Raw genomic sequence first — 14,991 nt, 5'->3', positions numbered from 1 at the left:
GGACAGGTTCCTGGGAGGTGACGAGAGCAATCAGATTTCCCCGCAAAGTTGTGATGTTTCCTTCCCTGGCGCTTTTAAAGAAAAAGGCTGTCTGCAAGCGGTTCTGACATGTCTGGTGTAACCTGAAGGAATCCCGATCTGGAAGGACACTGGATGTCAAAGTCTGGTTGTAATGGTCATTCTTACTCCCATGGAATCCTGGGGGCAAGGGAAACTCACCGCAGCCACTCCCAACTGTTGTTCCCAGGATTCCATGTAGGAATACCTGACCGTTAAACAACCAGTGTAGTACAGCTAGTTGTCTAGATGAATTCCCTTCCAGGCCTGCGGCTTTGCTTATGGAACCATGCCCTCTGTTGATAGGTGCTGGACAGTGGCAGAATTTTGACTAGATGGCTATCTTGCATTTTTGGGGCTTTTTTGTGTGTTTTTCATATGTGCATGTGTGTGCACCTGGAAGTCATGGCGGCCTCTGGTGACTGACCCCTGCTTGGGGCCTGGAGGATATTCAGGGAGGTTGCTGACTAAAGCCTGCCCCCGCCTCCCGACTGCTGGTATTCCAAGGAGGTCTCCCATCCAAGGACTTGCCAGAGTCGACCCGGCGTAGCTTCCGAGATCTGACGGGATCAGGCCAGCCTGGGCTATCCAGGTCAGGGCGCCATCTTGCATTTTTAAAGCTCCAGTGCAGTGATGCAAACTCCACAGATGGATTGTCACTTTTACAGTGACTGTAGGTTTTAAACTGTGTGCTATCCTTTTCTGTGTCTCCTTTGCCTTGTAGGTCACCTTTTTTATAAGTTTGGCATCACGGAATCTGACTGGTACCGGATCAAGCAGAGCATAGACTCCAAGTGCCGAACGGCTTGGCGGAGAAAACAGCGAGGCCAGAGTCTTGCCGTGAAAAGCTTTTCGAGGCGCACCCCTTCCTCATCGTCATATAGTGGCTCAGGTAAAGGTCCTCTCCTCCTGCTCCAAACAATCAAAACTCTTTGGCTGCAACAAGCTTGTGAGGTAGGTTAGGCGGAGAGTGTGTGACGAGCCCAAGGTCACCCAGCAAGCTGCCATGGCAGAAGAGGGATTTGAACCTGGGTTTCCCGGCTCCTAGTCCAGCACTTTAACCGCTGCACTGTGCTGGCTCTTCTAGTGAAGTGCTTCTGTTCACTTCCGTGTCCTGTATTCAGGGCTGCTCTCTTCTGGCCCTTGTCTCCACAGGCCGCTCTGGCCCACAGGGTCTCCAGGTCTTCTTGTTCTTCAGAAACAAATTCCAGAGTTCTTTGAAAACTTGTCTCTGAAAAGCGGGACAATGGGGGGAAAAGAACAAGCAAGTGCACGCCTATGTGTTTAACAAGGACGGTTTGTCAGATTTGGGGGCCGTTGAACAACCAGTGCTAATATGCAAAAAGGAAAGTCTTTCTAATCTCTTTTGTAGGATGTTTTGCAGTGCCTGATAAATGCGAACCACCAGGTCATGGTTTTTATCACATTTTGATCCAAACTGTATATGTTTTCCTTTGTCAAGGAGTTCTTTTTTGTGGGGCTGAGAACTGAACGGGTGGTGATACCCGAGTGAGGGACCCACTAGCAGTCCCTGTTTTGCTTCACTAGTCTGTCTCAGGATAATTCACTGAGTAGTTCTGGAGTCTAATCTGTGCCATTCCCAGAATGCACTTGAAGGGTAAGCAGGTCAGTTTTTTGTTCTCCTTCCTCTGGCTCGTGGAAGCTGCTGGCACTATAGATCTGCTAGTCTTTAAGGTGCCACATGAGTCCCAGTGTCCCCTCTAAGCTGTGGAGTCTTGTGAGCAAAAATTCTACTTTGTGAGCTTCTGGCATTAAAGTTGTGAGTGAGTGTTTTGACTGCTGCATAAATTCGTTTGCTCTGGAGCCATCCTTCCTCAGCTAAGACAAAAATGTGTGAGCCGGAGGTTAAAAAACTGTGACCTAGCTCACACTAACTCAGCTTAGAGGGGACACTGCACATGACTCTGGATGGCAGTCATTTAATTAAATTTTTCTGTGGCTTTAGCTCGTAACAGGAATGGAGTAAGGCATAAAGAAACCAGCCCTGCAGTGTATCTGTTCCATTTAGAAGGACATGCTTAATTTCATTCAGACGCAGTCCCCCCCCCCCAAGAGATGTATGCATTCTCACAAATCCTAGCGAGCTGCTCTGTGTTGGTTTAAGCGTACATTTTTTTAAAAAGGCAAAATATTGACCCTAGGAATGTCCTCTGGGGATCCTTCTGGCTCATGCTTATTTTAAAAGCGGGGTTGTGGGATGTTTGTATGTCATATATTAAAAGCAAGCAGGGGTTTGGAAGGGAGCCCGAAAGAGAGGAAATAAGTTTATTTGCCCACATGAAGGTTTGGGCTACATGTTAACACTAACCACTGTATTGTAGGCAAGGAATGGCGAAATCTGCTGGTGGTGGAAAATTTTATATGTTCAGTCTGATCGTTTTTACCAAAACGACAGCTAATCAGCGTACTGATAACCATCAGCTAAAAACATAAGAGAAGCCAATGTTGGATCAGGCCAAATGGCCCCTCCAGTCCAACACTCTGTCACACAGTGGCCAAAAATACCAGGGGCCCTCAGGAGGTCCAGCAGTGGGGCCAGGACACTAGGAGCCCTCCCACTGTTGCCCCCCCCCAAAGCACCAAGAATACAGAGCATCACTTGCCCCAGACTGAGAGTTCCTATCTATACCTTGTGGCTAATAGCCACTGATGGATCTCTGCTCCATATAAGAACATAAGAGAAGCCAATGTTAGATCAGGCCAATGGCCCATCCAGTCCAACACTCTGTGTCACACAGTGGCCAAAAATACCAGGTGCCCTCAGGAGGTCCAGCAGTGGGGCCAGGACACTAGAAGCTCTCCCACTGTTGCCTCCCCCAAGCACCAAGAATACAGAGCATCCCTTGCCCCAGACCGAGAGTTCCTATCTATACCTTGTGGCTAATAGCCACTGATGGACCTCTGCGCCATATGCTTATCTAATTCCCCCTTATAAGAACATAGGAGAAGCCAATGTTGGATCAGGCCAGTGGGCCCTCCAGTCCAACACTTTGTCACACAGTGGCCAAAAACACCAGGTGCCATCAGGAGGTCCTCCAGTGGGGCCAGGACACTAGAAGCCCTCCCACTCTTCCCCCCCCCCCAGCACCAAGAAGACAGAGCATCACTTGCCCCAGACTGAGCTAGATCGATGGGTATCCTAAAGATAGGCAAAGAAGCCTTATAGGGCTGTGAGATTTGGTGGCCTGGGTGCCAAGAGAACAGGGGGTCCAAGAGGTGTATGTTGGGGAATGTGAGTCTTATTGATGCTGGTCTAAGTGAGGCTTTGACCTGTTTTCTTTGGCTGTAGGAGACAGCCCAAACATTTAGGAGACAGGCTCATTTTTTTCACCCTTTAGGGTTTCGCGTTTTAACCACCAAATTTTCTAATTACTGCTACCACAAAACCTAAACCTAACCTCTTAACGGTTTCTCGTAGCTTTATTAAAGCTCAAACAAAAGTGTTGTAGTACATAAATAAATAGGGCTAACCCCGGTTAATCACTGTCACAACAAAAAGCTAACCTCTAACAAATTTCTCATCAATCCATTATTGCTTTAAAAATCCCCTTTGAATAGAATATTAGAGGTGGTGTAGAAAGCCGGTGGTTAAGAAGAGGGCAACCAGGATGGTGAGAGGGTTGGAATCCAAGTCTTATGAGGAAAGGCTGAAAGAGTTGGGTATGTGTAGCCTGGGAAAGAGAAGGCTTAGAGGGGACATGATTGCAGTCTTCAAGTATCTGAAGGGCTGTTCTGTAGAAGATGGAGCAGATCTATTCTCTCTTGCTCTGGATTGCAAGACTAGATCTAATGGTTGGAAATGACAAGGGAGTCGATGCAGGCTAAATATCAGAGAAACTTCCTAATTGTAAGAGTGGTTGAGCAGTGGAACAGACTGCCTCGGGAGGTGGAGGATGTTCCTACACTGGATGTTTTCAGGCGGAGGCTGGACAACCATCTTTCGGGTATGTTGTAGGTCTATCTTTCAGCTATGCTCCTGCAGAGTGCAGGGGGTTGGACTAGATGACCTGCAAGATCCCTTCCAACTCTAACATTCTATGATTTTATGATTCTAAATGAATTCACCCACCACCAAGTGGTGTAAAGTTAAGTTTCCATATAGACAAGAAAGGACAATGACTTTATGCACATTTATTTTTAAGTTATGCAACAAAACATTCTGATGTGAAAAGATAAGTAAACGTTGGGTTGGATCCAGCCAGCCAATTCCCATCCTTATAACAACCCCTGCTTCACTTGGGTTCTGTCCATACAAGTCCCAGACTTCCTTCTGGCCTCCCGCTTCACTCACTGAAGACTGGTTGGATCCAGTCCTTTGTACTTCCTCTGAGAATTCTCAAGACATCCTACGGTAAAATCGGTGCAGGAAATACTCAACACAGCAGGGAAATTTCTAGGCTCCGTGGCACCTGGGATTTGTCGAGCCCTGGTTTAAGCAGCATAGCCAAACTTTTGGCTGATTGGCTTGCCTGTTTGATAGGAATGCTCCCAAGGACAGAGCTACAGAGGCAGTTGGATTGGTGCTGGACAGGATAGTGTAGTGGTTAAGTGCGCGGACTCTAATCTGGGAGAACTGGGTTTGATTCCCCCATTCCTCCACTTGCACCTGCTGGATGACCTTGGGCAAGCCATAGTTCTGGCACAGCTGTTCTTGAGAAAGAGCAGTTTCTGTCAGAGCTCTCTCAGCCCCACCCACCTCACAGGGTTGTGGGGAGGGGAAGGAAAAGGAGTTTGTAAGCCGCTCTGAGACTCCTTCGGGTAGTGAAGGGCGGGGTATAAATCCAATCTCCTCCTTCTTCTTCCTCCTCCTCCTCCTTCTTCCTCTTCTTCTTCTTTCTGCTCCTCCTCCTCCTCCTGTTCAGGTACCAAGCAGCTTGGCGTGGGAGGAAAGGGCTCAGGACAGAAAGAACTGCTCAGCATGCCCAGGAAGGCTTGTGTTGTGCCACAGTTTGAAACTCAGGCGTTTTTCATACTGCAACCACCTTTCGGGTTTTTCTGGGTGTCGTGGTAGTTCTAATGATTGCACTATTGGTGCGATCAGTTCACACTTGCATAGTTTTGTTTTGTCTTCCCCCCCCCATCACTGTCCTGTCTGTTGACATTAACACTGAGGATTGGTTTTCTGCTTTTTGGGGGGAGGGGGTTGCACATGTGCTGAAGCACTGCAGTCCTCCAACAGACTCAAGGGGGCTGGCGCAATCCCTGTTAAAGTATGTTCTCCGCTCATCACACTACAAGTGGAGGTCGTTCCTGGTGTACTTGTCTCACCCCTTATTGGCTGCCTCTTTTCCTGCGTTAGAGCAGTCTCTTTGATTGCCCCCTCCCCAATTTTTTTTTAATTCCTTTACCTGACTTGCATCAGGTACACGGCTCCTGTGGCATACCTAGCGTATCCGACACCCGGAGCAGATCATTTTTTAACACTCCCCCCCCCCCCCCAATATGACAAAGTTGTCCAGGTCAGGGCTCAAGTGGGCTTTCTCCCAATGAACTCAGAGGGGTCTTTAACAACTTCCCCACCATTCCCCAAGATATGAGTTTTTTTACCTTCCAGCCAGTATGCCCATTCCTTCTCATGTGCAGGATGGTGGCTTGAGCGTGCTGGTGTGTTCCCGTGACGAGTCTTGGTGTGGGAGACAGTTGCTTAAACGAGGAGTGTTTTGGAAATCTCACTCAGCCCTGAAACGAGCTCGCGGGGGGAACAAAAGAGCTGGTAGCGATCCAGCCCGCAGAGCAATTGAAACTGAACACATGATACAAGCAATAAATAAAAACAGTTAAAATTCAGCTCTCTTGATGTGGGAGGACGGTTGGACTGGGCCCCGGCCAAAGAGGGGCCCCAACCACGGTTTAATGATCTGTAGCTCCCCTCTCGCACAGAGGGGACCGAGTTTCTTCCCTCGTCGGAATTCCTCCCAAGCAACCCCATCCTGTGGACTGGCAGGAAGGAATGGAAACAGGACTGGCTGCTGCTCTCTGGGCAGAGGAGGTGGCACACTGTGCCTAAGAACGGGCCACCTTGAAAGACCTGGGGGGCCTCACGATGCACAACTTTTGGGGCACAGACAGCTCTTATCAGAACTACGGCTTGCCCAAGGTCATCCAGCCAGGTGCAAGGGCCGAGGGCCGGATCGGACCATAAATGAGACCTTGTTGGGCCGGGCCACGTGTGTCATAAGATGTAATGCCAGGTAGAGGAGATATAAGAGAGAGAAGAGAGAGAGAAGAGATTGGATTCATACCCCGCCCTTCACTACCCAAAGGAGTCTCAGAGCGGCTTACAAACTCCTTTCCCTTCCCCTCCCCACAACAGACACCCTGTGAGGTAGGTGGGGCTGAGAGAGCTCTTGACAGAAACTGCTCTTTTCCAAGGACAGCTCTTATCAGAACTACGGCTTGCCCAAGGTCATCCAGCCAGGTGCAAGTGGAGGAGGAGTGGGGAATCAAACCCGGTTCTCCCAGATTAGAGTCCGCGCACTTAACCACTATACCAAACTGGCTTTATAAACGTTATAAAGGACACAAACACAGAGGTTTTTTTTTTAACTTAATATAAAAACATGCTTAAAACATTAGCACTCTTGCAATATTTTGTTTCTTTAACCGTGTCTGATAACTGACGCCTCTTGCTCTGAATCATTGCATCAAAATGTCTGTGCTGTTGCAATCTTAAGTATGCTGTTCAGGTGTGTATCTGTAAGCTGCAAACCTGCGATGACGCAGCAGCAGCAGAACTGGAAGAAGCAGCAGAAGACAGCCACTGCGGGTCTCTCCCAGGTCGCATGCTTGACACCCCTGCTGTAGGGGTTCCAAGGCAAGAGACGTCCAGAGGTGGTTTGCTGTGGCTGGCCTCTGCATTGGGTCCCTGGGCTTCCTTAGTGGTCTCCCATCCAAATACTAACCAGGGCCAACCCTGCTTAGCTTCCGAGATGGGATGAGATGGGGATACCCTGGGCCATCCAGGTCAGAGATGGGCAGGAGGCCTAGCGAGAAGTTCTTCAGACTCGAAAGTTTCAACACTCCTAGACCAGCCTATTTATGTAGTGGATAAAATACTTTGTATTCTCCCGTTCCATCCACACAAATAGCACAACAACACACAAAAAAAAAACCAAGCAGGCTTAGAAACAGAACAGCAAAGAGCATCTGCAGCCATAAACGGCACGAAACACATCTGAGAATCGAGAGAGATTTACAAGGTGTTTTGGGGCACCAGCCCCCCCTCCAACAAGCCCAGTGAGATCGGGAGAAGATCACGCGCACCTCCTTTGCCTCCCATCCTTCCTCCTATTCTGCTGCCCTACGATGTTAATTAAGGTGGCTCTATGCTTAATTGACTGAGCCAGTTGACAGCTGTCACCAAATCTTTATTGGTTTTCTGAAAGTAACCGGAGTGGAGTGCTGAGCAGGAAGATCAGTTCCTTCCCACATTTCTTTTGGCACACCGGCTTTAAAAATGTTTCGTTTTATGCACAAGGTATCAGTTGCTGCGGTCTGGGCTGCCCTTCCCAGAACCGGCTCCAGCATATATGTTTTGATTTGTTCCCCTGACATGGGTGGCAGATGAAGCCACTGGAACTGCTTAGCCAGATATCTTTTTCTGGAAAGTGTGGCTCCTTTAAAAAAAAAAAAAAAAAAAGTTGCACGATGTTCTCTCTCTACTGTTTTAATTCGCAGAAGTATTCATTCACAAGTTCAAAAGTCGCTCTGTATAAACCCCAGTATTTCCCAGCCACAATCCTGACTCAGAAAAATGGAAGAGGCGTGTCAATTATTTCTTTATCTGCCTCCCAGAAAGAGCTCTTCCCCTTGCGTTTCAGAGTGAGTCCGTGTTCTGGGCATCCTCCTCCTAGCAATTGAGGGCAGATAATCCTGCTGCATCTATGCTTCAGGAGGAGGAGGAGGAGGAGAAGAAGAAGATATTGAATCTATACCCTGCCCTTCACTCGGCGTCTCAGAGCGGCTTACAAACTCCTTTCCCTTCCCCTCCCCACAACAGACACCCTGTGATGTAGGTGGGGCTGAGAGAGCTCTGAGAGTAACTGCTCTTTCAAGGACAGCTCTGACAGAACTACGGCTTGCCCAAGGTCATCCAGCAGCTGCATGTGGAGGAGTGGGGAATCAAACCCAGTTCTCTCAGACCAGAGTCCGCACACTTAACCACTGCACCAAACTGGCTCTCTAGGAGTGATCGGATCACTCATAGCTGCCACTATTGGAAGCCAATTGGAAGAAGGCAAAGACAGACCGGTGAATCATTCAGAGATGCTGTTTGCAGCTGCCTCAGTAGATGGGCATACTGGAGTCATAAGGATGTCTAACCTTTTTCATGTATCTGCTGGTGTGTTCCAGGCCAGAGTTTAAGAATTCCTGGACAAGAGAAGCCTCAGCCACGTTTATTTGTTTGTTTGTTTACTACCTCTTTGTACCAGGAGCTGAGGTGATGTGCAGCATCTTTTCCCCATCTGTTCTTTGCAGCGACCGTGTGAGGAAGTGAGGCTGACTGAGAAAGATCACATAACAGTGTTCATGTCAGAGTGGAGATGTGAACCCATTTCTTGTCAGTCCCTGGCCTTATAGTCTAACCACTGTGCCACTCCGTCATCTTGGTGCAGGCTGGTAATTGAGCCATTGCCTGGCGACCCTTGCCCAGCCAGGGAAACGTGCGGTTACCGCATGTGGTCTCTGTGCCTTATCTAGCAGAGAGACAGACTTGAAAGTGGGGAGGAAGGCATGACCTCTCAGACTGGAGGAGTTCCAGGTGGTAAGCAGGGAAGCACCCCTGATGCAGCCCTCTTCTAAACTATTTGGGGGGAGGCAACCAAATTGCCAATGGTAGAATCATAGAATCACAGAGTTGGAAGGGGCCATACAGAGTGTCATCACCCCCAGCGGTTGCCACCTTTGTCTGCCACCACTCTGGACTTAGGGTCCCTTGGGAAGGCCCAGAGTACCCTCCCAAGCCCAACCAAAATGCCCCTTTTAAGCCGAGAAAACATAGGCGTGATGACCAGGCAGAGGACATAAAACAAAGGGTTTATTAACACAGTAATGGGGCATTGATGACAAGACAAGGTGCTTAAAATATATAACAGTGTCTAAAGGCAAAATAAAGCAAATCTAACGCGACTACCTATTTCTCTTACTTGCTACTATTTAAGGCCACAGCCTTTTATGCCAGGCCTGTCTGTACTCACTCTGTCCCAAGTGAGGGATCTTTTCCTCAGACCAGACTGTCCCCTCAGTTTTAACTCTGTGAGAGACAAGACCGCAGAAGAGAAAGAACACAGTTTTACAGCCCACCAAGCTTAAGTCCCAATCTCCCCACAGAATCCCTGGACACGGATTGGCTACAACCATCGCTAAGCATTGTGGGGATTGTAGGCTGTCTGCTTCCTACTGCCCCACAGTTCTCTCCTGGGCCTAGGCCACACCAGGTGCCGTCTCCCAATCCTACGCAGATCATGACACAGGGCATCTAGTCCAACCCCCTGCTCAATGCAGGGTTAGTCTAGAGCATCCCTGACAAGTGTTTGTCCAGCCACTGCTTAAAGACTGCCAGGGAGGATGAGCTCACCAACGCCCCAAGCATCTGATTCCATTGTTGCACAACTCTTACTGTCAAAAAGGTTTTCCTAATATCCAGCTGGTACCTTCCCGCCCTTAATTTAAACCCATTATTGTGAGTCCTCTCCTCTGCTGCCAACAGGAACAGCTCCCTGCCCTCCTCTGAGTGACAGCCCTTGAAATACTTAAAGAAAGCAATCCTGTCCCCCCTTGACCTCCTCTTCTCCAGAATGAACCTTCCCCAGTCCCTCAGCTTTTCCTCATAGGGCTTGGTCGTCCTCATCGCTCTCCTCTGCACCCGCTCCATTCTGTCCACATCCTTTTTGAAGTGAGGCCTCCAGAACTGCACACAATACTCCAGGTGCAGCCTGACCAATGCAGTGTACAGTGGGACTAAGGCATCTTGCGATTTGGATGTTATTCCTCTGTTATCAATCAGTCAATCGACCACATCACGCCAACCCCTCTCATGATACGGAGTTGCATCGATTATTCCTTCGTTGATACACCCCAAGATTGCATTAGCCTTTTTTGTTACCACATCACACTGGCTGCTCATATTTAACTTTCAGTCCACCCAGAAGTGTAGCCCCCATCCAGTATGTGTGTTCCCCATTCTTGTTACCCAGATGTAGATTTCGGCACTTATCCTTGTTTAAGGCAGTTTGGTGTAGTGGTTAAGTGCGGAGACTCTAATCTGGGAGAACCAGGTTTGATTCCCCACACCTCCACTTGCAGCTGCTGGATGACCTTGGGCAAGCCATCGTTCTGTCAGAGCCATTCTTGAAAGAGCAGTTCTCTCAGAGCTCTCTCGGCCCCACCTACCTCACAGGGTGTCTGTTGTAGGGAGGGGGAAGGGAAAGGAGTTTGTAAGCCGTTCTGAGACTCCGAGTGAAGGGCGGGGTATACATCTAATCTCCTCCTCCTCATTGGCCTACTTCTCCAGCGTGTTCAGATCTCCTTGAATTCTATCTCTACCTCCCGGTGTGTTTGCTGCTCCTCCCAATTTGGTGTCGTCTGCAAATTTAATGAGTTGCCCCTCCACACCCTCATCCAGATGACTGGTAATGCTCCTGCCTGCTGCCAGATGCAAACGAACCAGCTCAGCACCAGCCAGCTGTGGGCCTTCTCTCCAAGCAGGTGACTCTGAGCAGGCCAAAGGGGCTGGCCTTTCTTTTGAAGCGGCTGATTGAGTTCAGATGGTGAAGGAAAAGCCACTTTTGACCTGCCGGTTTTATGGGATGCTTGTAGCCTTCCCCCCCCCCCCCCCCCCCCCCCCACCCACCCAATAAACCTCTCCAGGATTAGGCCGGGATTATTCCAAGAGGCAGCACAGAATTTTAAAAATGGAAAAAGTGATGAGGCAACAGGCTGCGGTTTTGTCTTTGGGGCCGAAGAACATTCATATTTTCACAGTTTGAAAGTCAAACACCCACTTTAAGAGCCGTTATGAATTACTTTTGTCTGACAGGTTTTCTGTCCTGATTTTCCAAGGCAGCTTCCCCCCCCCTCCCCTTTTCCCAAAAATAGACCACAGAGGTACATTGCTTGTCTGTATTGGGAATTTTTTGCCAAGCGCTTAGAATGTAACGACTGTCCTTTAGAAAAAGAAGCAAACTCTCTTTATATCCTGGCGTAACATGTTGGGGTCCTTGCTTTGGAAAGAGAGCATCTGGAAGAGATTTATCACATAGGCTTCTCCCCCCCTCCCCTAATCTGCACAGAATATTAGCATCGCAGCTCACTACACTGCTGCCTGGTCCTTGGCTGGTTAACCTCCCCAGGAAGGGGGTGATGCAGCCGAAATGAGGCTTTTCACCCGCCCCGGTTACAGCCGCATTGGTCAGCTTGAATCACAACAGCTCAGTTCCTTCCAAGCCATGAATCCCTCCATATATCCAAACTGCAAAAGGAAGCCTAGGTTTTTTTGTTAACGTTTTGATGATTCGTGATTTATTTATTTATTTATTTATTTATTTATTTTGCGATTTCTATCCCGCCCTACCCAGTGGCTCAGGGCGGCTAACAACAATGTTTAAAATAGTAAAACAATAAAACAATTTTACATATGCAATAAAACTGGTGCTTCAAATCTATACAAATCTATACAGTATATAAGATGCTCAGCGACTCATATTTGCGGCCCACGATCTTAATAGTGAGAGCGCCCCAACGCAATCAAACTAATCTCCTCCATGGAATCTGGTAGATGGACGGTTCATCGAAGGTGGTATGTCGATGGTGGTGGTGGCGGCTCCTACCCAAAGGCCTGGTGGAAGAGCTCCGTCTTGCAGGCCCTGCAGAACTGCACTAGGTCCCGCAGGGCCCGGATCTCCTCCGGGAGCTCATTCCACCAGGAAGGAGCCGCCACCGAAAATGCCCTAGATCTAGTATGGGCCAACCTCGCAGCTCGGGGGGCTGGAACTTCCAGACGATGGAGCATCCCCGATCTCAGTGCTCTTGAGGGAACATACAGGAAGAGACGGTCCCTTAGATAGGCAGGACCCTGGTGATTGTGAAACCTTTATTCAAGCTGTGGGCCGCAAGCAGCCTTTGAAATGGATAAAAATTTCTTCTGCCTTCTCTTGGGGGGGGGGGATTTTTTGAAAAGGCAAAACGTTGGGCAGTTTAAGCGCAAAGGCTGATCCGGGGTTTAAATTCTGCCCTTCCTTTCCCCCTTCTTATCTGAGGCCATGACATCGCAGCCAGATGCTGAAATTCTGTTTACACATGGATATCTTTTTGCCAGAAATGTACTTGTGAATACATGACTTTTGTTTGGATTCTGTGATTAGGGCATTCACCAGTCTCCCCCCCCCCCCAATCGTTTAATCCAGGGAGATGCAAAAATAGTTCTTTATCATCTGTAGGGATGCAGCTGGCCTGCAACAAATGTGGGTTTTGTTTGTGTTGTTCCATTTGCAAACACATTTCAGGACTGCTTTGCTGCGCTGTAGGTCTTGTTACCGAAAAGCATCTGTGGATTAAGGGGACATTTTTTGAGTCAGTGAGTAACTCTGTGAGGAGTGTCTTTTCTAGGAAACTCAGCACTGGCAGGAAGTTTTCTTTTGGAGCAAGAAGGTAGTATGCTCATTGCTGAGGCAGGGTTTTTCTTTCTTTTAGGAGTGTGTGTATGTGTTCTTCCATGTGTGTGTGTGTGCCCTGACCTTGATAGCCGAGGCTAACCCAATCTCATCAGATCTTGGAAGCTAAGCCCTGGCTAGTACCTGGATGGAAAATCACCAAAGAAGTCCAGGGTCACTACGCAGAAGCAGGCAATGGCAAACCATCTCTGAATGTCTTGAAAACTCTGCGGGGTTGCCATAAGTCAGCTGTGACTTCTCACCACCACCGTATATATCGAAGACACATCTACTGCTCACACTTCTGCCCCACTAAGCATTTGCCCAAACAAAAAAGTTTTTGCATTGCCCACAAGGGATGTTTTCTTGAGCCCTGCCGATTCATTGCTTATTTTAATGGCATCTGTTCCATGGAGTATGCACAATTATCACATGCATGGCTTAGTGTGGTTTGTGTATTCTTTTCAGCAGTGTGACGTGTGGCAGGCTTTGGTTGATGGGCATTTCTCTATGCTAATCCTGATGTGTTTGTAATAGTCCCTTTTCATGCACTCTGGCACATTTCATGCAGTGTCACCAAGTGTGGTGTGTCAACGTGCATGTTAGGCTCGCATTCGTGTGAACGATGGCAGCGTTCCAACTGGTCCAAGTCATGCAAAAATAGCCAGGTGCAGGATCGCCCACTGTCCCTTATGCTCTCGTAGGCAGAAGCTCTGGACTTTGGTCTTGGCACATGGCTAGAGGACCGTGTCCAGATGGGACACCACATTCTGTTTTAGGGGTCTGTGGTATAGTGACAGGTCTCCTCAGCGAGGTTGTAGAAAAACTGAGATTTGCACTACTGGGAATTGTTCATTGAGGAGGATACTGAAATTCAGCTCAAATAACATCAAGCACACATCAGTGGCAGGGCTTATATTGGAGCAGGAGAATTATATCAGACAAAACTACTTGTTTTTTCCTGGGCGTGGAGACGGGCGGGGAATGCAGATGAAGTCAGAAACTTCTGATTGGGTGGAGATGAGGGGGCTGAAATGCTTTGCATCAAAGGAAGAAAACATGGGTCAGTCCTTGAAATATGCTTGCTCACAGGCATAGAAGTGTGCGGGTTCACCAGCCGCTGTCTCTTCCTTGTTTTAGATTCCTTAGCAGAGTTACGGCTCTTGTTTTGAATTAGGGTTAGGGCTTGAATCATCTCCATAGGTGACTTGAAAGGGTCTGATCATTTGTATATGGGTTATATACTGTCACAATCCTCCTTCCCCCTTTTCTTAAATTCGTATTAATTAAGGGTTGCAGCAACTAGGTCCTTCCAAAATGGCAACAATTTAATGAGTGAGGCGGTTTCCTGTGTGATCGTTCAGTCTGGTGCAAGCTCAAGTGGCTACTAAGGGGGGGAGGAGATGGGAACATTTAGTGTTATAGATTTGGACACACAAACTGACCAGCTGTTAAGTTGTGCAGAGGTTTTGAACAGCCTGTTGGAAACATGAAGTCACAACTGGATGGACTGAAGGTAATCATCGAGTTGAAATGGGCTGGGGGGTGGGGTGGGATAAAACTCCCATTCCAAATTGGAATTGCGCTAATGAATCTGGAACTGCGTCTAGGTTAATAAAACAGATTTGGTGGAAATGGGTTACATGAGCAGATAAAAAATTTCATTTCTCACATCTGGGTGAAAAGGTGCCATATAATTTCCCCCCCCTTCTTGGAAGTATTACGGAGTCTAATTAATTTGAGAAGATATAGTTGAGTTCAATAATAAAAAAGGTGTAATTATAGAACCCACTCATGCTTTGGGCAGAGGAACGGTCTCTGGATCCGTTCCATGCTGATGACACACATTGTGGAATGATCTATGCAATCTTTTAAAAATCTTTCTGATTTGATTTTCGGCCTGTTTTTGCCTTCTCTTGTCTGTTTTCCAGAGAGCGCTCAAAGTACGGCGTCGGCCCCAAACGAGATCCAAGCAAACCAGCCACAAGCTCTGCACTATGCTCTGGCCAACGCCCAACAAGTCCAGATCCATCAGATAGGAGAGGATGGACAAGTCCAAGTAGTATGTACTCATTCTGTACAATTGCGTTCAGTCCCCAGAGCAGCTGGGGTTGCCATCCTCCAGGTGGGACCTGGGGATCTCTGGCTGTTGCAACTGATCTCCAGACAATAGAGATCAATTCCCCTAGTGAAAATGGCTGCTTTGGAGGGTGGACTCTGCAGCACTGTGCCCTGCTGAGGTCTCTCAGTTTGGTGTAGTGGT

General features: G+C 48.2%; 1 protein-coding gene across 3 annotated transcripts in view; it reads left to right on the top strand.

Annotated features, from left to right (window-relative positions):
• BANP (BTG3 associated nuclear protein) overlaps positions 1-14,991 on the top strand; it is a 229,860-nt gene that overhangs the window by 92,607 nt on the left and 122,262 nt on the right. For all 3 annotated transcript variants that reach the window (XM_015424217.1, XM_015424215.1, XM_015424214.1), the window contains exons 7-8: positions 782-949; positions 14,660-14,790. In XM_015424217.1, coding sequence (XP_015279703.1) covers positions 782-949; positions 14,660-14,790 — 299 coding nt within the window. The remainder of the gene's footprint in view (positions 1-781; positions 950-14,659; positions 14,791-14,991) is intronic.

The sequence above is a fragment of the Gekko japonicus genome, unplaced genomic scaffold, assembly GCF_001447785.1.
Source record: "Gekko japonicus isolate JY-2015 unplaced genomic scaffold, Gekko_japonicus_V1.1 scaffold1476, whole genome shotgun sequence".
Taxonomy (NCBI): domain Eukaryota; kingdom Metazoa; phylum Chordata; class Lepidosauria; order Squamata; family Gekkonidae; genus Gekko; species Gekko japonicus.
The sequence above is the reverse complement of the archived record's forward strand: the minus strand, read 5'-3'. Positions and strand labels throughout refer to the sequence as shown.